At 60.1% G+C, this 25,312-nt stretch overlaps 1 protein-coding gene across 3 annotated transcripts in view; it reads right to left on the bottom strand.

The window, feature by feature from the left end:
* Positions 1 to 23,894: 23,894 nt before the first annotated feature.
* Positions 23,895 to 25,312, bottom strand: part of CTDP1 (CTD phosphatase subunit 1) — a 56,738-nt gene continuing 55,320 nt past the window's right edge. For 2 of the 3 annotated variants that reach the window (XM_042909545.1, XM_042909546.1), the window contains one exon: positions 24,221 to 24,447. In XM_042909545.1, the coding sequence (XP_042765479.1) occupies positions 24,306 to 24,447 (142 nt within the window). In that variant the 3' untranslated portion in view covers positions 24,221 to 24,305. Of the gene's footprint in view, positions 24,448 to 25,312 lie in introns of all 3 variants that reach the window. The other variant, XM_042909547.1, reaches the window with a different exon arrangement.

Genomic DNA, 25,312 nt, shown 5'->3' with positions numbered 1-25,312 from the left:
TGGTGTCCATGAGCTCCCCGGCTGATCAGGTGGGAGGGTGGGGAAGGGAGGACCGGGGCCGCGGGTCCCCAGGGGGGGACAGCTCTGGGAGAGGGTGAGGAGAGGGACCGCGCAGAGCAGAGAAACACCGGACAGCCGGGCCTCTCCACCTTGGCTCCCTCGACTCTCCGGGGGATCGCTATGGGGGGTCCTGTGTCTCACCAGATGTTCGGCGTCCCCAGCCCCCGCCCATAAGATGCCAGTGCCCCCCCATATGTAACCAAGACCATCCAGATGTTGCCGAATGTTCCCAGGGGTGGGGGCAGAGAACCGCACCGGAGAACTATTGTGTTATACGACGTCCACACCCCGAATTCTCTGTTAGGATAAAGAAGACCGCTGTAGTTTAGAGCTGAAATGAGGTTTTGCCACTTGGACTTAATCTCAGAGGTCATCCGGTGCCGCTGCATTCGTGGGAGCGGGACCTTCAATAATGTCTCAGATCCAACCTGGAAGCACAGAGAGGCAAGCCCCTGGTTTACTGTACCTGTTTCAGGCCTGACTATTCATCGCACTGACGGAAGATGTGACCCCGCCCACAAACAGAGAGGAAGCGATGGCGGAGTGTGCGGCCGAGTCGGGAGCGGCCCCTCCCCGCGTACAAGGCAGCCCCCTGGCCCCGGCCAGCCAGTGCTCCCATGGGCCCCGAAGCCACAAGCCCCCAAAGTGGGAGTCGCAGCAGCTAAAGATAGACATGTTATGGGTGATGGATTCGGCCCGTCTTCCTCCTTCTCCGGCTAAGTGATTCCAGTTCCGTTAGCAGTTTTTCACAGGGGGAATCTGCCAGCACTTGACTCCTGCGCGCGGCTGTGGGCTGAGTCATCCCCAGTCCGCCCTCTCGTTGTGGGGTCCAGAGCTGAGCCAGCATTTAAAATTAGTCTAGGATTAGCGCCGAGGCTCCTGTCAGAGAAAGAGCACACAGTACAATAGATTCCAACCAGGGTAGTCCCAAAGCAACTCGTTCCCCAGACAGCGTAGACGCTGTGTGAGGGGATCCGGCATCGTCCGCTCGTTTTGGCTTTCCTTGCGCCGCCCGTGTGACGCCGCGCCCTTGATCGATGCGGCACTCAGAACGTAGTCAGCCAGCTTCCCTGGGCGCGTCCACATTTCATATCGAACTGACTGGTTGAAACCCGTATTGATGTACACGAACACAGGGTTGTCAGTTGAATTTCCTGTTACTGTAAAATAATGTCTCCCCATTCCAGAACTTTCCTTAATTACCCTCTCACTGCAAGGTATGGGCCAGGCGCTTGGGATGCAAAACTTCCCGCCACGGAGCAGCTTCTGATCTTAAGGGGAAAGAGACCCACAGACAGGTGTCAGGTGTGATATTCAGAAAGGCAGGTGCGATGGGGCAGATGGGGCTGTGCAGGCATTCACGCCGTCATGACGCACGTCCCTTTGCCACACGCTGGTGTTGGTTCAGTGTCTCTTTCCTCCACGTGGGCCTACGTCTGTCACCCCCAATCCCGGGGAGAGTGGCACTTGGCCGGGGCAGAAAGTTCTCTAGGGGAATGAAGTGATGGCACTGCGTTCCATAAGAAGTGACGGAGTGCCGGCCGCCTTCCAAATTCTTGTGTTTGGGTGACACCAAGGGAAGGGAGGGGAGGTCCATTTGCTGGAAGAGTGGCTGTCCGCTCAGGACTCTCTTGCACCCGCCCCGGCCCTAGGCCTTCCTCTTTCCGGACCTCACTCTTACCCAGTTTGCCGACTCTGCTCTAACCTACTTGCAGACTTATCTGGCTCTGTATCTCCACATCTTTCTGACGCGCTGATGACTTCCAATGGTCTGGTCGGCCTTTTCTGTCACAACCTTACAAAGTTCTGTGCCATTGGGCACGTGCCGTGTCCCTTCTCCCATTGTGTGCCCCAGTTTACCGGTGACAAGCGGCCAAGGAGCCGAGACCTAGCTGGGAGCCCTTTCTGCGTCGGTTCCCTCTGGTGTCTGAGCCAGCGTGAGCAAGACAGACGATTTGATTTGGGGTTAGATGTTTCACTGTCTCGCTATCATTACCTCCTTGTTGGGCGCTGTGCTTCGGCCCAGGTGGGCTGCGAAAGCACATTCCACAGGGAGCAAAGCAAAACGGAAACTATTGTTTTCATTACGCCAGCCCTCGAAAGCGGAATTTCTAGAATGTTCTTAGCTGGGAGCAGACACAGACTCAGCCCCCGGTGCTCAATCAGAATCAGGCAATCGGTAGTGCCTCTGGGACAGTGCCGCACAGAGCTGTGGGCACCGGGGCTGTGGGGGCTTCCCTGGGTGGAGGGCCCCACTGCCACCACACAGGTGCGGGACAGTGACCCTGCCCAGATGCAGCGGCCCTGGGCTCCCCTCGGCGGTGGCCGTCCGTCCTTCCCAGGATGAGCTGTAGTCCTGAGCGTGACAGCTTTCTGTGGACTCTCATCCCATCCAAGGGTGGTCTTCAGGGGTGTCAGAAGTGAGGACGGCCTTACGCTGAAGGTGCCCCCAGGTTCTCAGCTGGCCTCGGTCCTGCGTGCGTGGAGGCATGTCACTTAATGAAAAGGGCTCGCGGGGCTGTCCCCAGTCGTGGTGCTGGCACACTTACCTCATCCTTTCCCCATCTCGCCGCCACCTTGCAGCCCTTCCTGTGCGGACGTCTGAGGGGCAGACCCAGGGGTGGACTCTGTATATGGATAGAAGTGAGAAGGGTCATTTCACAGCATGATGGGACAGAGCCAGCGGCCCGGAGGGCTGTGTCCAGCGGGGAGGCCACGTTTGCAGAACGGAGTGGTGGGGTGACCGTCTTAGGGCCGCTCTGGACCCTCACAGAGAGGTCGGACCGGGTGCCTCTCGGGTGCCGGGCCCGCATCTCCCCCTGCGCTGAGGACTCCTGGACCGGTGATCCCGGGGACGGGCTACGGCCCCCGTCCTGTGTGCCACCTGTCCCCTGTGACGTCACGGGAGGACTCTCCCCCCACCTTCCGTTCCCCCTCCCCCAGGTGCGTGCCTTTCCCCCTGACTACAGAGGGCGGGACGTGATTACCAGGTGAGGGATCTTGAGTAAAACTCTTCCCCGGCCACTGGCAAGAGCCCTGGGCATACACTTTTACTTGTTTGATAGTGAGACAGTGGTAAGTATCGACAGGCTTTTTTGTTTTTTGTTTTTTTTTAAGTAGTCTCCATGCCCAGCGTGGGGCTTGAACTCCCGACCCTGAGATCCAGAATCGCACACTCTACGGGTGAGCCGGCCGGGCGCCCCAGCTGTGAGCTCCGGACGGGGTGGCCGCGTGCTCCTCGCGACCTTGCTGTGAGCACGGGCACCGGAGAAGGGGCCGCGGGGGCCCCCTGCTGGGTTGGAAGTCCGGCTCCCAGAGTGACTCCAGGACATGACCGTGTTTTGAAAAGGGAGACTCTGGGGAAGCGTTTTGCTCAGAGTGGCCGTGAGAGCTTCATCTGTCTGCTCATTTCCTCTCCGGACGGGGGTTTCTGCAGGACCCATCCCGGGCCAGGCATCTGCTGGGCAGGTTTAGCCGCTGAAGGAGGGACTGTCCCACCTTTGGGGTCTGTGGCACCGGGTGGGGGGGGGGCGACCCGCGGCACACAGGGAACGGGCTACTTCCTGGGTCAACACGCGGTTCTGGAAACGCTGTTTAGGGAACGGTCATGGTGTCGCAGAGGCCGGAAAGGCAGAGGCCCGTGTTTGAACGGTTTCCTGCTCACCTAGGTCCCTGTATGGAACGACTGGAAAATTCCCCTTCCCTCAACACCTACGAGCCAGAGATTACCAGGACCAAAAATGAAACGATGCCCCACAGCTCCTCTGGCTGGGCACAACGCAGCGATGAGAGGCCCCCCGGGGCCCCCCCGGACCCCGCTCGCGGGAACTCTTAAGACAGCAGAGCCGTGAGAGAAACAGTTCCTGTTGGAAAAAAACCAAAAAAACAAAAAACGCCAAATCCTGCTAGCTTAAAATTTTTCTTTTCTCTTAAAAAAAAGCTGTTTTCTTTTTTCTCAAATTGAGCTCCGGCCAAGTTCTAAAACTGAAAATTTGGATTTTAGAAGGAAATGCACAGCCGTTCAAGAGTAATAAAATGCCAGGTCTCGGAAGAAAAACGTCGTCACGAAACAGGGCCAGAAGGGCAGTTTCCTCAGGGTGAGCTGGTGCCCTGCACTCCCTCCAAATACAACCACCGCACAATTTGACACTTCCCAGAGCCACGGTCTCCGTGACAACACGTGTGCCAGGGTCCACACCGCACGACGAGGCACAGAGCTCGGTGGTGGGGCGGGGGGCTGGTCCTCCGTGCACCAGGAGATCGGACGGTCCCTCGCTCTCAGGGATGAGACTTCCGCTCGTCCTTTAGCTAAAATATGGGAACCGGGGATCGCGGGTATTGGGTGCTGCTCTGCCCCCAGGAGACGGAAGGATGCGGGTACCGGGCTCCTCCCTGCTGACCGAGCACCTCTCACCTCGGCCACAGGGCAGCCCGTCACGAGCCGTGTGGCCCAAAAAGCTAAGTGTTCAGTCAGGCAGAGAGCCTGTGGGCCCCAGGGCCGCCCACCGGGGCAGCTCACTGAAGAGAAGCTTCCCCCGGGAGGTGACATTTGAGCTCCAGACCCAGGGCCCGTCATCAGTGCCGTGGAGCTGGGCCAGAGAAGGGTGTTTCCTTTGCAAAAGGAGTTTGAAGCAGTCCTGGTTTTCTCTTCTTTTCCTTTCCTTTCCTTTCCTTTCCTTTCCTTTCCTTTCCTTTCCTTTCCTTTCCTTTCCTTTCCTTTCCTTTCCTCTTTATTTATTCTGAGAGAGAGGGAGACAGAATCCCAAGCAGGCTCCGCACTGTCTGTGCAGAGCCCGGCGTGGGGCTTGAACCCACGGACCATGAGATCACGACCAGAGCCGAGATCGAGAGTCGGACGCCTGACCGACTGAGCCGCCGGGTGACCCGAAGCAGTTCTAGTTCACGGCGTTGTGTCGTGTCGTGTTCTGAAAGCAGAGCTGTTGGCCAGTTTGATAACCCTCAGGCCACCCACTTGCCTGGCGGTGGTGTTGTGAGAGCTGATTCCAGAAGGCCAGCAGGACTCAGGCCTACGTACTGCTGTCCCCAAGCCGTGCCCAGCAGCACAGTGGCATTTCTGTGCTTGCCGAGATCACAGTGTTGACGACAGACCCCTGAGACAACAACAGTGTCTGAGGGCAGGCGCACCAGGGTCTGTGTGGTTCACTGTGTGATACGCAGCTAAATGTCCTGTTTACACAGGGTCCCCATCATTCTTGTGGTTTGTTTAGTGTGGGTGCAGGTGAGTGCACTGAAAACCGCTGGGAGTCTGCACTGGGCAGGGGGCAGGCCGTGCAGGCATGTGGATGAGATGGGCAGGGGGAGGCTGTGAAGGCACAGTGATGAGATGGGCAGGGGGAGGCCATACGGGCACAGTGATGAGATGGGCAGGGGGAGGCCGTACGGGCACAGTGATGAGATGGGCGGGGGGAGGCCGTCAGGGCACAGTGATGAGATGGGCAGGGGGAAGCCATGAAGGCACATGGATGAGATGGGCAGGGGGGAGGCCCTGCAGGCACAGTGATGAGATGGGCAGGGGAGGCTGTACGGGCACAGTGATGAGATGGGCAAGGGGAGGCCGTGAAGGCACATGGATGAGATGAGCAGGGGGGAGGCCCTGCAGGCACAGTGATGAGATGGGCAGGGAGGAGGCTGTGAAGGCACAGTGATGAGATGGGCAGGGGGAAGCCATGAAGGCACATGGATGAGATGGGCAGGGGGGAGGCCCTGCAGGCACAGTGATGAGATGGGCAGGGAGGAGGCTGTGAAGGCACAGTGATGAGATGGGCAGGGGGAGGCTGTGCAGGCATGTGGATGAGATGGGCAGTGGGGAGGCCGTATGGGCACAGTGATGAGATGGGCAGGGGGAGGCCGTGCAGGCACATGGATGAGATGGGCAGGGGGGAGGCTGTGAAGGCACAGTGATGAGATGGGCGGGGGGAGGCCGTATGGGCACAGTGATGAGATGGACAGGGGGGAGGCCGTGTGGGCACAGTGATGAGATGGGCAGGGGGGAGGCCGTGAAGGCACGTGGATGAGATGGGCTGGGGGAGGCCGTGTGGGCAGAGTGATGAGATGGGCAGGGGGAGGCCGTGCGGGCACACCAGTGAGGGTGGATGAGAAAGGGGAGGGGCGGGCGGGGGAGCCTGTCTGACTAGCTGGGAAGAGAGCGGGGGCCGCTATGGGCCTCTGGGGCCTCCGGTGCGTGTCCAGAACAAAGGGCCGCTGCGGCTCGCAGGCTCTGAGCCGGGCACCTGCACCCTGAGCCTGCTGGACCTTCCAGAACCCAGACCCTGGCCCGGACCACAGACTGCAGGTCTGCACGTCCCAAGATCCCCAGGCGGCTCCTCAGCGGTCCCAGCTCCCGGTCTCTACAGTCTGCCCCCTGCATCACGTGTTCGCTTCTCTCGGAAGAAGGCAGGTTCGGAAGAGGCTGTGAAGAGGCCAGCCGCTCACAGAACGGGCAACGGGGCTATGTTGATGGAGAACCTTTGCTTATTAATATCTGTCTGGGGCGCGTGCAGGCGCCTTCGAGCAGCGGGGGCCCAGGGCTGCTGGGCCAGCATGGGAGCAAGGCGGTTGTTAAACAGCCGTTATTAAAAATTAACTTTCATAAACTTACTAGGACATAAATAGTAAAGAACAAGCCCGATCAATCCCTAACCGCTGTCCTACATTTTCTTGTAGAAACTGGACCCGGGCGGGATTGCTCACACCGCAGACGCACACACACCCTTGCCCGCGATCGCGGGGCGCGTTCCAGCACCCAGAGGGCCCCCCCGGCCCCCAGCACCACCCGCTGCCAGGTGAAGTTTCCACGAGTGACTTGGTCACTTCCTAGAAAAACGGTCGGAGCTCACAGGCTCACTGGTCAGCTCCTAGGCCCGAGTGGGGCAGCTCCGGGGCCACAGAGTCGGGACGAGCGGCCCTGAAAAGGTCACGGGTGGCAGCTGGCAGCCTGACCTTTGGTGCCATGAGGGGGGCCAGGCCTTCCTCCCTCAGGACCGGTGCACCCCCCCCCCCAGTGACAGGGAGTGGTCCCGGGGGGCTCTGCGCCCCAGACTCCAGGAGCTCCCGGAGGGAGGGACCATCCGTCCGGCCCTCCCTCCGCGCTAGAGAGGACGTGCCCCTCGGGCGCTCAGCCCCGACACACAGCGTGCCCCTCTTGTGGGCTTTGCTGAGCTCTTCCATCTGGGCGCTCAGGTCTAACATTCAAAACCAGACTCAAGATCAATTCTATCACAAAGTTCCACTTGAACGTCTGGCCCCCCAGCCCCCCTCTGCCGCGCTGCTGGCCGACTGGGCTCACAGCCAAGGAGGGGATTTTGTCAGAATCCCGCGGAAGAAGCCCCGCGGCGCTGGGTGCACGCCTTGGGGTGTCTTTTCACCTGGACGCAGTCACGAGGACACAGTTCCCAGCAGACGCCACCGAGGGGTGGGCCTGCCCCGCCGGAGGCTGGCTGCCAGGGGCCGGGACGCGGGATGCGGGGTCACTCCAGGACGCTGACGCAGAAGCACGAGGTTGAGGCCAGCCGCCTCTGCACCCCGCCCTCCCCTGCTGTGTGGTAAGTGGCCTCTGGGTCCCAACACGACATCTTCTGGGGACAAGTCCTCCTCACGCCCGGCCGTGTGTCCAGCGACCATCGCCAGATAACCGTTTGTTAAATGTACGAACGAGTAAGAAGCAGCCCCGTTTCATTGCCGAAAGCGCTGGACGTACAGCGCTGGACGTCCGCGCTTAGCGGAGACGTAGACCCTCCCGTCACCGACGAGGTTCTGACGCGGGAGGCGGGACTTGGCACGAGGCGGTCTTTCGAGACCAGAGTGGACGCAGCTGGCTGGGGGCCCACCATTGTCCACGGGGCACTTCAATTTAGCAACTGGCTGGAAGTCGAAGCCAGAAGCTGCTAACGAGGGCACCCGTGTGCGGCGTGCAGCATCCCTGCCTGTTCGCGCCCCAGGCTGGATGCGGTGACCCTCCCAGCTCTCCAGCGTCCTTGTGTCCTGAGTGCAGACCCCCTCCCGCCGGCATCTGGAGGGTCCCAGAGTGGGTGACAGGCTGACCGCTGTTCTGACCTCCCCGTCTGGCCCCAGGCCTGGTGGAGTAACCATGGGTAGTTTTTCTTGCCCTAAACACCCCTTTCTCACAGGGCCAGCACCTGCCTCTGAGAACTGATTCTCCAGCAGACCGTGTTCCTCGCTGGGAGCTGCCACCACGACTTCCCCGGCCCGGGGACTCCCCACTGGGTCCTGGGCGGGTGGGCTGCAGGCAGAAGCCCGAACAGACGCAGGAGACAGACTGCTCCTCCGGCGGGCGGGGCCTGGCGCGGGGAGGCCGGACAGCAGGCCCCGTGCAGGGGGAGGCGGCATGGCGCGCCTGCGTTTGGCTGCGGCTGCCACTCCCCCTGCCTCCCACCTCTGTGGTCCAAGGTTCCGGCGATTCCGTGACGGCAAGAGCCAGGTGATGGCCCTCTGCCCAGAGTGGACAAAGTTGGTTTTCGGTTGATGGCTCAGTGCCCCTCCTGCGGGCCTGCAGGTGTCCAAGCCCACGTGCAGTGTCAGCACATGGCACTCAGACACCCTTCCTGTGTGGAGGGGATCTCTTCAAAGGCAGACACTGGCCTTTCTTTGTGTCTGTGGCTCCTGGCAGAGAGGCTGATTCCGAGCAGATATTCAATGAACATTTGTTGAGCTGAGCTGAACGTATAGAATTCCGTGTTGGCAGGTGGTTCCTGCCCGAGAGGGCTTTGCGAGCGCACGCGCGCGCGCGCACACACACACACACACACACACACACGTCTCGCTATAAATAGGACGGATCAATGTCCCAAGTGAGAGGCGCTGTTGGCAGCCACGACCGTAGGGTTCCCGGTTTCTGCCCGACTTAAATAACAGAAGGTCCAGGCCACTCAGATTCCCCCCCCCAGCCCTGCCTGTGTGGCCCCCACCCTCCCAGATCTCGAGCCACCTTCCCACAGAGCAGCCACGGCAGGTGGACACCCTCCACGAGGGGCTCGCACGGGCTGCAGGGGACGACGCCAGAGCCGGTGGGCCCGTGTCTTAGCATCTCTCCCTCTGCTGTCAGCCATGCAAAGTCCTGGGGCCTTTCCAGGAGAGGGGGGATATGTGGGGTATCGGAGCCCCAGTAAGCCACATCCTTGCCGAGTGGTGGGGTCAGCTTGGCAGACACCCGGGAGCTAGGCTTTACCTTTGAGTCCAAGGTACTGGACAGACCCCCATTTGCTCTCAGCGTCTGGCACAGGCTGGCCTGTCGGGCTGTCCGCATCAGCTAGGCTCTGGCTAGTCCCCACCGGCCTGCTTCTGTCCCCCTAACATTTCCTCTGTGCGCATCTGTTTGAAGCCTCTTGTTCCCGCCCTGTGGACAGTGAGCCAAGGTCAGGGCTTGGAGCTGGAGCCACAGCCCAGATGACGGCACTGAACCCAGGCCTCCCGTTGCTGGGCCATCACCCGTGTTCCTCAGGCGGCAAGATCGGTGCCTGTGAGGGCGAGGGGGTCCTTCAGAGGCGGTGAAGGCATTCCTGCCCCCTCTGGACCAGGGCCCTGCTCCACAGGCTCCCACCAGCCCCGTGAAAGGCTTGCCCCTGGCGTCTCCGGGGCTCTACGAGCGGGATCAGATTTCAGGATAGGACGCAACACAAAGCCCACTCCCCTGGTCTCCCCACCCGTCACTCACGCAGACGATGGGACGGAGACAGGCTGGTCAGGATCTCCCCCAAACCCGGAGCAGGAGACCGATGTGGACAGTTGAGGAGCTGCGTGCAGGCTGGGTCCAGGCATTCGGTCCCTCTTCAACACGAGCATATGTATTTATAGTGTAATATATGCAAACAAAATTGAAGTTCATATGCGTGTGGGTTTCATATTTATACCTTTTTCTGTTGCTGAAATGGAAAACCACTGCTAAATATATACACATACATATGTAAGTCATACATATATGACTTATGTTGTGTTCAGCGCACTTAACATGTCATCTCTTTAATATACTTCAAATAATATATTTTTAAGAACACTGAATAAAAAGCCTATGGTTATGTTCTGTGTACCGTGTGCCATGGTCATCGAATTGTCTTTTCCCCTTGAATATTCTTTGCAAAGAAAGATCACTCCTGAGCAAGGCACCCGGGCCCAGTCTGTGTTTCTCAACAGCAGGTGGTTCTGGGACTAGGGCCAGTTCCCTCCTTCAGGACCTTCTCCCTCCTCCAGGATGGCCCCCCCAAGACCTTCTCCCTCCTCTAGGACCTTTTCGCTCTTCCAGGACGGCCCCCCCAGGACCTTCTCCCTCCCACACGATGCCCCCCCCCCCCCCCCGAGGACCTTCTCCCTCCTTCAGAACCTCCTCAATCATCCAGGACGCCCCTCCCAGGACCTTCTTCCTCCTTCAGGACAGCCTCCCAGGACCTTCTCCCTCCTCCATGATGCCCCCCCCACCAGGACCTTCTCCCTCCTCCAGGATGGCCCCCCCAAGACCTTCTCCCTCCTCTAGGACCTTTTCGCTCTTCCAGGACGGCCCCCCCAGGACCTTCTCCCTCCCACATGATGCCCCCCCCCCCAGGACCTTCTCCCTCCTTCAGAACCTCCTCAATCATCCAGGACGCCCCTCCCAGGACCTTCTTCCTCCTTCAGGACAGCCTCCCAGGACCTTCTCCCTCCTCCATGATGCCCCCCCCACCAGGACCTTCTCCCTCCTCCAGGATGGCCCCCCCAAGACCTTCTCCCTCCTCTAGGACCTTTTCGCTCTTCCAGGACGGCCCCCCCAGGACCTTCTCCCTCCCACATGATGCCCCCCCCCCAGGACCTTCTCCCTCCTTCAGAACCTCCTCAATCATCCAGGACACCCCTTCCAGAACCTTCTCCCTCCTCCATGATGCTCCCCCCAGGACCTTCTTCCTCCTTCAGGACAGCCTCCCAGGACCTTCTCCCTCCTCCATGATGCCCCCCCCACCAGGACCTTCTCCCTCCTCCAGGATGGCCCCCCCAAGACCTTCTGCCTCCTTCAGGACCTTCTCCCTCCTCCAGGATGCACCCCCCCAGGACCTTCTCCCTCCCACACGATGCCCCCCCCCCCAGGACCTTCTCCCTCCTTCAGAACCTCCTCAATCATCCAGGACGCCCCTCCCAGGACCTTCTTCCTCCTTCAGGACAGCCTCCCAGGACCTTCTCCCTCCTCCATGATGCCCCCCCCCACCAGGACCTTCTCCCTCCTCCAGGACGCCCCCCCCCAGGACCTTCTCCCTCCCACATGATGCCCCCCCCCCAGGACCTTCTCCCTCCTTCAGAACCTCCTCAATCATCCAGGACACCCCTTCCAGAACCTTCTCCCTCCTCCATGATGCTCCCCCCAGGACCTTCTCCCTCCTCCAGGACCTCCTCACTCCTCTAGGATGCCCCATCCCAGGACCTTCTCCCTGCCCCACGATGCCGCCCCCAGGACCTTCTCCCTCCTCCACGATGCCCCCTCCCCAGGACCTTCTTCCTCCTCCAGGACCTTCTTCTTCCTCCAAGACCTTCTCTCTCCTCCAGAATGGCCGGCTGTGGGTTGCCCCCTCTTCTCTGTGTCAGAGATCTGACCTGGACCCTCCTGACTGCCCGCTAAGTAGCCACCACCATCATCACACAGGTTCCTTGTTGGTTTCTGGGACGTCCTTGACTTTTCAGATCTCTGTGACATTCCATAAGGTGCTCTTCCCACACCCGAAAGCCTGCCTCGGGGGGAGGGGGAGGAAATGTGAGTGCACTTTGTGCATCATTTTATCTTTAGCTTCTTCACAAAGAGCGGTCCTCACGGTCACCCGCCCGCTCTTGCCAGCAGCCGGTGTGGGTGCTCACGCGGCCCTCCACCCAGCACAGAAATGCACCGGAGCCTGCTTTGGGCTATGACGTCCTGGCCTGATGTCCTGGAGATCTTGCAAGATAGATACGCGTGGCTTTTCACGCAAGCTACTTTCCAATGTAGAACGGGCTGAAAAAGAAGAGTTGAAGAACCTTATCCGCGTAGCTCGGGCAGAGGCGGTCCAATGCTAGATTTCCACGTTCAGGGCAAATAAAACCAGGCGCTCATCCCCTCGGATGTTATTTCTGAGGCCCTCCCAGGTGTCCATCTAGCATGTGAGGTGCTGGGACAATGTGCCCCTAGATCCCTGCCACAGGGTCCAGGCACAGGGGACTGTGGGCCGTGACTTCGTGGCAGGGACCCCACGGAGGCCACTGCTGCGAACAGGCTCCTCTGGCAGGTGGCTGTGGCTACAGGGCCCCGCCATTTGGCGAGACCCGCAGTGGGAGGGGCTGCAGATAAACCTCGTCACTGGTGCTAAAATCAGCGGAAGTATGATGAGCAACACGGTTCACAGAGCCCCGGAGACCCTCCCCCAGGGCACTTCTGAAAAATGAGGAGAAACCTGGTGGACGCTGCCCTAACCCAGGGATCAAGGTCCACGTCATGGTAATGACACAGCGGCCACCTTGTCCCTGGGAGGGGCTGTGGGAGGGCACCCCACTGTGGGGAGTCCTACAGCGGGGACAGAAATGACTCTGGCCATGAGGACACAGGAGAAAGGCCCAAACCGAGGAAACCGTTGACCAGTACTCCTCGCAAGGCCACGGGAGCTCCTGGGTTGGGTTCCGGAACAGAAAAGGGACGTCGTCGGTGGGTCGGCTGATACGGACGTCAACCGTGTCTCCGAGCCCGCTCAGTCCACAGACGTTCATGTTTCAGCCAGGCGTTGTCTGCCCTCAGGACAAACATCCACAGGACAGACGGCACGGGCAGGTACGAGTGACTGTGGACACCAGTCCCCCTCCCCCCTGGGACGGGAGAGAGAGGCCCCGCCAGGACAGCTGGCTTCTCCGGTGCCCCCACCCACCCTGGCTTTCCATTCTGGAATCCCGGCAAGATGGGCTCCCCGTGGGCCCGAGGTGAGAGTCTTCCTTTCCTTGCCACAGGACGTGGGCGCTGCCAGAGCCGAGGGGCTGTTCTCTTTTCCACTCATTAGCGCGTGTCGTGACGTCCTGAGTGAATTACCAGGGACGCCTCCGAACGTTGCCGCGCGTCTCGGCAAGGCCGGCGCCCGCTGTCGGCTCTGGCCTGGGCTTGCCCTTCCAGGTCCTCCCGGCAAAGGAGAAGACAAGGGCCGCGTCTCCCCGCGTGTGCTGCAAGGCCCCAGTGGGCTGTTCAGGCTGGTGAAGTTTCCGTTACTCGTACCATTGTCATGGTCTCTGCTCTCTCTCTGAAAACTGTTGTTTCCGTTGCGCTCTAGTTAACATACGGTGAGGCACTGGTTTCGGGCGCACAACGCAGTGAGCCGGCAGTTCCATTGTTCTTCTTACTTTATTTGGCGGGAGGCCCTGTCTTCAAACCGGGTCCTGCGTGGAGACCCAGCCTGCGAACAGACAGGAGAGGAGCGGGCCCTCTTGGGAAGGGGCGGGGGAGCTCGAGGAGGGCCCCGGGTGGGGCCCCGCCAGGGACTCCGGGAGCCCGGGACCACCGAGCGGCCCGCCTCCTCTCCCGCGCTCCCTCCTCCTCTCGGGAAGCCGGAGCTTGCACATCTCGCACTGCTGCCCTTCACACGCTCAGCAAACGGGTATTAGGCCCCCAGTGGCGGTGGCGAGGCAGGGACGGGGCACAGGGAGGCTGGGGGCCCCGAACTTTAGGAGGCGGTCAGAGAGTCACTGAGGGGCTGCAGGAAGGCCCCGGCAACATCAGAAGGAGAGCGACTGATGCTGTTCTAACAAGTTGGCTTCCGGTAAACGCGCTGGGCCTGCAGCCAGAGCAAGCTCACTGAGCTCTTCCCGGGGACGTCGGGGCCGGGTGCCCAGGTGCGCACACCTGAGGGCCCAGGCCGCCGCCTCAAACACTCCAGGCCTCAGAACCGAGGCTCCCCTGTCACTTCTCCACCGAGGGAGCACAGAGTTGGGGTCACTTCGAACACAGAAGGGTCCGTTTTCTCCCCGAGGCCTGCTGCCTGTGCTGCTGACTTTGGCTGGGATCCATCTGGTGGGGTGTGAGGTTCTTTCCCTCCCCTCCCTAAGCTTCGAATAATTATTACCAAGTATCGGGAGAGGAGCCCAGACCAGGCAAGGGCTGGCCTAGAACAGTCTTAGGTCCCCGCTGTCTGTCGTGGGGGCAGCACCAGTGGCCCCACCGGACCCGTGGGGCAGTGGGGAGTGCAGCCTGGGGAGAGTCGGCGGAAACAGCTTTGTAATGTGAACGGGTCACTGTGCCCGACTGTCACAGGCAGGCAGCCCTGCAGAGTGGACACGGTTTGGGAGGGGGTCGCTCTACAGCCCTTAGTTCTTCATCTCTGGGACCCTCCAGAGGCTCAGAGGTCCTAGGGCGAAGCCGTCCTTGTAGAATCACCTGGAAGACGCTCCTGCGGAAGTGAGAAGCACTCTAGACGGCCTCCCTCCCTCCCGAGAGCCCCTCCTGAGGGGGGACCTGCTGGGTGTCCCCACTGCTTCCCAAAGGGCAAGGCCAGCTGGGCAGAGCCTGGGAAGCTCGGTCAGGGGCGGCTCAGCAGTGGCCTGACTCCAGGTCTCAGGCCGGCTGCCCCAGGAGGATGGCCCCCCCAGGAGGACAGGAGGACGGTCCCCCCAGGAGGACAGCCTCCCCAAGGGGGACAGGAGGACAGGCCCCACCCCCACCCCCCACGAGGACAGGAGGGTGGGCGGTCCTGTCTGGCCTCTGTCCTCCAGGTTCCTTTCGGGCAGAGACAGTTCTCGAGGGCAGCGGGCGGGGCGGCAGGCAGGCTGAGCTCTCAGCTCCGCCCCCAGAAACGCACTTGAACACCACCTGCCTCTGAGCAGCGACCCAGGGCCTGGACAGAGCTCAGTGGGCACGGAACGTTGGTGGATTCGTCCCGTTAGACCATCTGCAGAGAAGGAGGGGACAGGCTGACGAGGGTCCCCCGGGCTCTGGGGCAGCAGTCGCTCCCACCTGGCTCCAGCAGGCTGAGTGGCAGGTGCGGGTCAGGGCCCCCGGGTCAGGGACTCCCGGAGGGCTTGAACCCTCCAGCTGGTGGGAGCTCAGACTCCTCCCCGCAGGGCTGACTGGGCCCATCGGGGTGACCCAAGGGGTAGGGGCTTCCTCAAGCCCCTCGTCCCGCGTGGCTCAACGCTCTCAGTCCTGACCTTAAGCCCTGGGTTACACTCCCCGCAGCACAAGCAATAAACCAGGACGTCCCCTTTCTGAGCTCCCTGTCTGAAGTGCAGAGTGACTTTCCTGGAACACTGTCACCCCTGGGGAGAGGGGAGAGCCAGGAAACAGCTGTCCTGAAGGTGTCCTTCTACACGTCCCTCCCTCAAACTGACACGTCGTGTCCCAACCTTGCTGCGCTTGGAGAATGTGCCCGGTCAACCCACGTGGCGGGGGAGCTCAGAAGTTAAGGCCGATCCCTTCCACACGATTGTTCCGTATCGGGTGCTGGGCTGCGGCGGGAGCTAATTCCCCCACCCGGCTCCGCCCAGGGCTGGCTCCGCTGTGCCCTGCACACCCTCCTCGCCGGCCCAAGACCGAGACCGTGGGCGTTCGGAGAGGACACAGACAGGCGTGCGGAGCACCCGAGGGCACGCGGGCAGGTGCGGACCCCCGGCAGCGGCGGCGGACTCTCCCGGGAGCAGTGGCCACGTGGGCACCTGTAGGTCACGGGCGGCAGGGCCCGGGCTGGGAAAAGACCGGAAATTCAGAAAAGGCAAAACTGGCCTCTCACGGAGGCTGAGGAGCGGAGCCAAATACTTTGTATTTCTTCTTCTGCCACGAGGACAGCTGCACTCTACCTCATTTTATACGTTTTGACATCTCTCCTCACACGGCTTTCGTCAAGATGGAGAAGTAACTTGGTAAGTGCAAGTCACGTGCTGCCGGGCTGTCGGAAGGACATCGGGCCACACGTGTCACAGCCAGAAAACCTGCAAGGTGTCGCAGGTGAGGTCAACAGCCTCGGCGGCCGGGACCGGGGAAGAAGCCACACCACCCGACCCAAAGGCGGCACGTTATCACCAAACACGCCAGGATCGTGCGGCTTGGGCAGCGTGACCCCAGCCTGTGTCCTCAGGTCCGGGTCCCGACCTGTCAGACGTCCCCGGGTTGGCCCTCGCCCGCCTGCCTCCCAGGAATGCCGTCTGGTGGCCTCAGTTCCTTTCCGCTGAAAGTGCCAGAGCGTGTGCACCTGCCCACGGAGAGCGGGGCTCCGGGGGTGACTGCTTCCTGCCTGTCTGCTGAGCCACAGCGGGACTTACCAGGTTCCTGTGGACGAGCACACACTTCATGCTGAGGGCGGAGCTGCTGCAGGGACGCCCCCCCCCCCCCCCCGGGTGCGGGTGGGAGCGTGCATGTGCATGCATGTGCGTGTGAGGGCACGCGCAGGTGCGTGCACACGTGCGAGTGTGTGCACGTGCAGACGTGCGCCTGGCTGAGGACGGGGTGATGTCCCCCTGCCTTCTCTGCTGCCTTTGTCCCCGCAGGGCCGGGAGCAGAGCCCAGGGTGGCATCTGTCTCTTCTGCTCGGCAGCTGGTCCAGCAGACAGCAAACCCGTGGGAGGAAGGGCAGCTCCCCCCGCGAGCGGGTTCCAGAACCGGAGGCAAAGCGGACGTTGTGAGCAGGACCGGAAGTTGCCGTGCGCCCCGGGGGCCTTCTCCTTGGTCCCGTGTATCTTCGTGCACATCCGCGAACAGGGGCCCGGTGGCGAGGCCCGGGAGCCGGATGGGAACGTGCAAACCCAGGGCCCACCTGGGCCCGCGGGGTCGGGGCTGTATTCCCATGAGCCCCTGGGGCTGCGTGCACACGGAGGCCGCAGAAGCTGGAGCGGCAGGGCCCGGGGGCAGCCTCTCCGTGCCTAGGACTGCGGCCCACAGGGACGGGAGGGGCTCTGGCTCTGAACGTTGACCCCCCACCACCGTGGTGCACAGCCCTCGCCCGTCTGGCCCAGCGCAGCGCGTGCCTTGGCGACACGGGCTTGCCCTCTGGGCCGGGCTTTGGGGGGCCCGGCCTTCCCGCCCACCGGCCCGTGGGAGCCCCGTCACCCCCGTGTTCCCCATTTATGAGGTCCGTCAGTCCTGCTTCTGTAAACTCATCGGGTTCCCGGGACGGAGGTGCCCTGACGCACAGCGGCAGCGCGGCTCGGCCCCGCGAGCAGGTCCGGGAGCAGCTGGTAAACAGAGGCACAGTGACGACGGCCACGCAGAGCTGGCTGACTTCCCCACACATCTGCCAACAGGAAGCCCTCGCGCAGAGGAGGCTGTGGGCCAGTGCCAGGAGGTGACCGCCAGGGCAGCCGGCCCCGACTCTCCCCTGGGCCACAGTGTCCCCGACCCACGACCACGTTCTCACAGTTGGGCGAGGCCCTGCTGGGCCGCCTCGAGGTGGGGGCAAGCGAGAGGGCCGTCCTCCGGCGTGTCTGACAGGCAACGGCAAACAGGGGCCCCTGGGGCAGCTCCTCAGGAGGGCAGGGGGCAGCAAGGCCCAGGAAAGGCCGGGCCCCAGACGGCACGCAGGAGTCTCGACTTGGATGCACGAAAACCACGCTAGGCAAGGACAGTGGCTCACTTCCTAACTTGCATCTTCTTCAGCATTTATTGAGCCCCTGCTGTATGCACAAACTGTTCTAGGTCTGGAAAACGAAGAATGCGCCGGCCTGGCCTCTCAGCCTAACCGGAGTGATGTGGGTGTCGGGCACTGTGCACGCGGGGGCTCTGTACCCTGGGACGACCAAAACGCATCTTCCCAGCAAGTGCCGGGAGGAAGGGCATCTCGATGGCATCGGAGCCGTGTCCAGAGTGTCTGTCGTGTGCTTCTTCCCGTCCTGGGACACAAGTCAGAGTTACTTTTGTCTTCTTCCTCCCTCTTGCAAAAGATCGGAGTTTTCAGAATCAAGCTTTTTAAAGAAAGTACCTACTAACGGCCTTGATGGAGCCACACCCCATCCCCAGTGCGGCGACTCTGGCTGCGGCCACAGGAAAGCGCTCAGCCTTCTGGCCTCCGGCGTTTCACACAAGGGCTTTGGACTCATTCTAAGGCTGTCGACGTCACTAGACGGCTCCTCACGAGCGCTGACGTCCTGCTTTCTTCACTGTCCAACGTAAACAACGGACTATTAGAAACTAGTCATAACAATTGCAACAAAAATAACCCTTGGGGCTAAAATCTCTACAAGGCCTGGTTTTCCCGCCCCAGCCCTTGGAGGCCAGCAAGGGAGCGGCCACCTGCCCTCGGGTGCTGTGGGTCGAGCCGGTCACGTCCACTGCTGTCTCGACCATCCTACGGATTGCTGCTGTTTGTTCCGATTCTGACAGCCACGTGCACCCCTCCCACCACGTGCCTGGTGATGGGAGTCTGGCGTCCCGGACCACAGCCGCACCCTCAAACAGGGTGGCCATTAGGGGCTAAGCTGTCAGGGTGTCCCTCTGGGGACAGTGGCACTCCAAGTGCTGGCACCCCTGGTCACTTGGTGACCATTCGTGTTGCCAACAAGGGCTTGCCTTTGGAAAATGGGCAAATGTGGGGCACCTGGGTGGCTCAGTCGGTTGAGCGGCTCCCCAGGTACGGGACGACAAGGGACAGGTGACAGAGGACAAAGTTTCTCCAAGAAAACCCAGAAAAACTAGGAAGCAACAAAAACAATTTAAACTAAAAAATATTCATGCATGCAGACTGGTTCCTAAACAAAAATCTCCAAAGAGGTACGATATCCAAAGAAATCCTCAAGTAAAACAAAATCGTACGGCTAACAATCCTAAAAGCACTCTGGACACAGCTGGGACAGTGGGGCCAGACTCCAGACGCCGGGACAAAGTCTGCGGGACTCTGACAGGGAACTCAGGCCAGGGGCGACTTCTCCTGGGTGGGCTTTCAGGCGACATCACATCAAGACACTAGTTTCCCGACCGCAGGGGCTCAGGAAACACGCTAACGTGCGCGGCAAGAACCAGGAGCTGTGGTTAAGAAAGAGAGGGTCTCAGTCCGGAGCCAAATTGGGGCAAGTTTCGTGGCGCGGGGGCAGCTGACCCTCCCGTGGACAGGTGGTTCCCACGAGTCCGTGCCGAGCACTTTCTGGCCCGGAGACCACCTGCTGCCAACTCATTCTTCTACTTTGCTACAGATGACGGTAAACGCTAACTAAAAGCACGGCCGGGTCGCGGCTTGTGCTTGACCCTCCCGGGTGCACGGGCGGCCCTGGTCCTCTTATTGCAAAGGAGCCTCATTCTGTGCATCTTTATGGAACATTTCAAACACACACACACACACACACACAGAACTCCAGCCTCACAGCTGATAAACCCCATCGTGCTCTGTCCTTTAATACCTCCGTGTGCCCCCCTCTGTCTTGTAGCATTTTGATACAAATCCCAGACATCCTATCATTGCCATCATATCTCAGTAGTTCTAAAACGCAGGGGCTCTTCACTGTTCTCTGTAAGTGATGAATCACTGAATTCTATTCCTGGAATAATTGTTACACTATATGCTAACTAACTTGCATTGAAATAAAAAAATAGTGGAAAAAAGAAAAAAAGCAAAACAAAATAAACAAAACATAGGGATTCTTAAAAAAGCACATCATCTAAAGTAAGTGAATACTCCATAAACATCAGCTCTGTACAGCTGTCTGTGCGGACTCCCGCTCGTCTGAATTAGTAACCCAACAAGCCCACGCGCGGGGATGGGTTGATACGCTTCTTGGGTCTCTAACCACGAGGTTCCCTCCGTTTCTTTTTTTTTTCTTACAAATTATATTTTGAAGAAACCAGGTTGTCTGATTTCCCACAATCTGGATTTTGTGTGTTGGGCATCGATGATGAGAAGACACAGACGCACTTGGAACGCAAGGCACCGAGCACAAGAGGCCAGTGCGAGAAGCTGCACACGGCGAAAGGCCACACTGGGAAAGGCAACACTATGGAGACAGTAGGAACCCGGGGCGGGGGGGAGGGGAGCGTCAGGGGACGGGCTGGGGGGAAGGACAGCAAAACTACGTGTGATGCTGTCTGGTGGTCTCATGACATCATACATTTGTCCAAACCCACGGGATGGCCACCCAGTTACCCTGATGCAAACTGTGACTCTGGGGGACTCTGGCGGGTTGGCGTGGGTCAGCAGTGGCAAATGCGTGACTCTGCTGGGGATCCTGATGGGGAGGCTCCGCGTGTGTGGGAACCAGGAACCTAAGGGAGGTCTCTGCGTCTTCCCCTCAACTTTGCTCTAACCTTAAGTTGTTCTAAAAACTAAAGTCTATTAAAATAATATGCATAGGTAGACAAACAGCACACTCAAATGTCAATGTGGTTAGCTTTGGGAGCAGGGTTCTAGCAAGTTTTCTTCATCTTTCATTTGTATATGCTAAAAGGCCACAGGTTAATTTTAAAAATCAAGGCAAACGATTGTAGTAAAGAAAACGCTAGATGCGATGATTGTGTTGAGAGAGTTTTCTCCCGTTTCCTTTTCTGTACTTGAAAGGTTTTCCACCTGGACAGTACTTTCAAAATAGAAAAGGTTTGCTTAAAGACCAGGCTGCGCCCTTGAACGTGAGCACACGCGTGTGCGCATACCAGGCAGGCTCTGGCTGGCCGGCTTGGATTTCGTTGTAAAACTAACGGCTTTATGCACACGCGATTCCCATACCTTGAGGCGTGCCCTTCTCGTGTACACCCCGCGTGACTCCCAGGGCATTCGGAGTATAAAACCCTCCAGGCCGGAGCCCCCGGCCAGTGCACAGGGGCCCAGGCGGGTCGGCCTATGCCTCCAGGGGGAGCTGGCCTGCACACGGGGAAGCTCACGGTTGTTTTCTAAACATGAGAAATTCAGATGGGACAGGAGATCCACTCATATTTACGCAAAATTTCAACAGTTCCCCAAGAAATAAAAATTTCATTAATTTCCACTGTTACAGATTTTTGAAAGTTTGCAAATAAAAGGCTAAAATTTATCATCTACTCGTGCAGACTTCTGGGGACCTAAGGAGTTCTCCCTTCCAGCTCCTGCTTAGGGACGTCCTCACGGCCGCATCGTGGACCCGAGTTCCCAAATGCGATGTTCGGGGAGGCAGGCTCGCATCTCCTAAAACCTCTTGGAGAGGGTTCACCTGGAGCACGGAAGGCTCGTGTCCGTGTGTTCCCGACCAGAGTGCGCTCGGTGCTCCTCTCTGCAGCCCCAGCCCGCCCTCCCACCGCCCGGCCCGGCTCTGCAAGGGCCCCACAAAACATTTTTTTTTTCCTTAATGTTTATTTGTTTCTGAGAGAGGGCAGGGGAGGGGCAGAGAGAGGGAGGGAGGATATCAAGCAGGGTCCGCACCGTCAGCGCAGAGCCTGAACCCACAGACTACCAGATCATGACCTGAGCCAAAATCAAGAGTTGGACACTCAACTGACTGAGCCCCCCGGTGCCCCAAGAGCAGCATTTGAAGCAACTGCGTGGTTGACTCGGTTGCTGGGATTCCCCCGAGACGCGTGTGCTTGGATGAGGGAGCCAGAGGGCAGGGGTGACTGGCGGCCCCACTGCCCCTCTGAAGAGAAGGCCCGACCAGGACAGCTGCCTGACCACTCATGTGCCCGGAGGGAGGAGGATTTGAGTCCTCAGTTTAAAGACGTATTTTCTCTTCATCCGGGGCACAAATGCATCGTTAACAGTGACAAGACCACCAGAGGCCAGATGATGGGGAGCAGACCACCGTGGGTGGGGCTGGGAGTCCCCCACAGAGGGCACCGCAGGCCCTGCCCCTGCCTGGCCGCCCCCAACCTTCCCAGGCCGTGGGCCGAGCGGGTCCCCAGGCGTCCCCCACAGCAGAGCCTCGCTGCAGACGGGCACGTCCCCACACGGACACCCGCTCTGGGGAACACCACCGGACACATCAAGTCCAAGTGCCCAGAGAAAACTACCACCCAGCAGAAAACAAGGACATCCGGGGCTGCCCGGAGTCCTGACCAGCATCACGGCCTCTGGCACACCCTTCCCAGCAGGTGAAGACGTGTCTTCGGGATGACTTGTCAGCCTCCGTGTCTTTCCTGCTCAGGTCAGCTCGCAACTGGGCCTCCAGTCGTTCCCCGCCCCCCCCCCCCCCCCCCCCCCCCCGCCGACCGGTGTCTCCTTTTCCCAGGGCCTCGGTCCTTCTTTGCTGGTGACACCAGGTCTGGGTGTTGGGTCTTCACATTCTACCACCGGCATTGTCCTGTCACTCGTCAGAGCACTCGGGGCCCTGGGGCCTCTGAGCACTGAGGAGCTGTCTTCTGGTCTCCCTCCAGGACCCGCGGGGAGGGGCCCAACCAGCTGAGATGGACACAGCTGGTCACCCACCCTCCTGGGTGTGCAGAGACCACGGTGTCGTCCAGGTGTGACAGCAACCAGCAGCCCAGGACCACGGACGGCCCCACAGCCTCGGCTCAGACACACTTTCCACTCGGTGTGAGCCATGCCGTGAGTTAGCACTGAGCCCTTTTAGAAACCACGGCCTCAGAGACCGTGGGTGTTCACGGAGATCTCAAACATCTCAACCTTACCAGATTCCCGGTGACGCAGTCTCCGTTTCTGTGCTAACAGGGCCGTCAGAGACAGCCCTCGCCTTCCAAGCCCAGCCCTGGAAACTTTGGTTACTGCTGTTGTGGAGAATAGCAAATAAACGTACCTACGCTTACCTTGCTGAAGAGAACAAGACAATGACGGTGCTCTGATTCCTGGACATCTGCCTGCCTGCCTGCCCCTGTCCCGCACCCGTGGTGATACCCCCACCCAGCCTCTGCCTGTCACCAGAAGCACGAATGGGGTCTGACCATCACGCCCAGTGCGCAGGCCTCCTGAGTGCGAGCAGTAGAGAGGAGGAGGAGGATTCAGGTTCTGGACCATGCCCGAGTATGCAGTGAACACCTAGAACCGGCCATACCTGAGGCTCCGTTCATCGCTTCTCAGGCAAGTGAGGGATGTAATGAGACAAACCCACCGGAGCCGTGGTCCTTTCACCTGCAGCTGAAGTCCACACGCACAGCACACAGCATAACCTGACACGTTACTTCTGATTCAGGAGTTAGTCTAGGAAACAGGGAGGACTCAAGCCTTGTGCTACGGATCGGGACTGGAAAAGGGACATCTTTCATTTCCTACACTAATTCAACAAGGCCGTCTTTAAGCAGCACCTGTCGTAACGCTGCTGGCCCCAGTCCCAGGTCAGCCTGCCTTCCCCACAGGACCGAAGGAGGCATCGGCCACAGTGCCGTGAACACATCCTGGGTCGCCCACAGCCCCGAGCCCAGACAGCGCCAGCAGCAAGGGTGCTAAGGGGCCCTTTCAAAGGGAGCGTGAAGACGAATTAACCGCCAGCACCTCCCCGTGGGCATCGCGGACCAAGGCTACTGCCCACATGTCTCTGGACAACAGAACCTGAAGACAAGGCCACCGGGCGCAGGACCAGCTCTTAACTACAGCTGCATGAACTCAGGGCCAGTGGGTCAGACCCCGTGACCCAAGGGACAGGGATGATGCACAATCAAGCTGTCAGGGAAAGGGGGGGGGCACATCCTACGATGAACGCTGTTCTCCAGCTTGTCAGCTAGGATCAGAGCTGCCTTGTTTTCTGGGCTTAGATCCGAGGCTCATGAAGCTTAGCAACTATAAATAACAACGATCCTTTACATTGTTAATGCTTTGGTACAAGCTTTTGAAAAACTCCTAAATGGCAGAAACTCCTGACTAGCAGCCACGGAATGGCCTAGACGGGTAGGTTAGGTGGTCTGTTTTCCTGTGCAGACTTCCAAGGCCTGACCAGATACCCGGAGCGACCCGACACGCAGTGTCCTCTGCCCTACAGGCGGCGGGGTGGGCATCGCACCAAGAACGAGCTTATAAAAAGGAGTTTTATTAAATGAAAGAGAAATCTGCTCGGTGGGTCAAATGCGAAATAGATATACAAAAACTTTACACCCGTGTCCCGGAGAAGGAAGGCCCCGTGCGCTGGCCCGGACCCGCCCCCGCCGCCCCGAGTCCTGCCCGCCCGTCCCGCAAGAGGCTGCGAGGGGCGTGGCAACATCTTTGGCACACGGCCTCCCGGGACACTGTCCCTTAGAAAAGTAGACTTTCCGTAGTAAAACCCCTAAAAACACCTATTTCTGCAAAATTATGTGTTTCTGTAAGTGGAGCTCTGCAAATATACACGTCTTTCTGGAGAAAAGGAGACCCCATCCGAGGGCCCGCGCGGCCGGGAGCCATCGGGGGCCGGAGCAAGACGCGTGTGTCTGCTGAGCGCCCCGCAGGTCACATGAGGTCGTTGAGCTCTGCCTCCAGTGCCGCGGCCATCTCGTCCGCCTCCGAGCTGCTGCCCTCCTCGTCCTCCCCGCTGGACTCCCCGCTGGACGCGCTGCCGGTGTCCTCCTCGGGCAGCTTCCGCTTGTGGCCCCTGCAAGACAGGCGCATGCCGTGACACGCTCGCAGGGGCAGGCACACGCGCACCGGGACACACGCGCGCATCAGCACCCACGCACCTCGGGACGCACCCACGCAGCGCGGCGCTGTCCCGTGGGGCCATCGATGCAAAAGCGCTGTCGCAGTTTCAGTGCGAGGAGGAGATGGAGCCGGGGGTCAAAACCGCGCGGGGCCAGCAGGCCCGGGACACGCTCTGTCTGTTCCCATGCCGCCAGGCCCCCGCATCCAGAGGTGGCCCGGCAGCGACAGTCACGGAGTCACGGAGGAGGTGACGGAGCGCCCGTAACCGCACGGCTCGTGGGGAGAGGAGTGCGGACCGGTGGGAGGCCTGGAGGGCGTGCCCCTGCTGTCCGTGTCCGGCCCCTGCCCTCCCCCGGGGGAGCCCTGGCAAACCGCCTTCTCCCCAGAGCTCCAGACGCAGTCACCTCTGATTGGCCCCAAGGAGAACCAGACGGGAACAAACGTGCAAAGCACGACTGGAGAGGCTGGGTCGGCTGTGGGAACTACTAATGCCATTCTGCAGACACGAAAGCCAAGGCACGTCCCAGGGGACCAGACGGGGCCGTCACCCGGTCCGGCCCGAAAACTCCACTTTCTTTAGGCGGCTTAAGAGGAATTACCCTGATGACCGATGACGCCACGATGGTGGCGGCTGCCTCCGTCCTCGGGACAGAGTTGGCGGACTCGGACCAGACTGTGCCCGTGAGATTTCCGCAGCACGGGGCCCGCGGTGGGCACAGCACTCCCCCAGGAGGTGCCCGCTGGCCCCGAGTGGTGTCCCCAAGCCGAGGAAAAGCGGCCTGACCACACGCCCGCCCTGGGTCTCCCCTCACACAGGG

Source organism: Panthera leo, chromosome D3, assembly GCF_018350215.1.
Source record: "Panthera leo isolate Ple1 chromosome D3, P.leo_Ple1_pat1.1, whole genome shotgun sequence".
Lineage (NCBI taxonomy): Eukaryota > Metazoa > Chordata > Mammalia > Carnivora > Felidae > Panthera > Panthera leo.
Note: the sequence above shows the minus strand (reverse complement) of the source record. Positions and strands in the feature narration are given on the sequence as shown.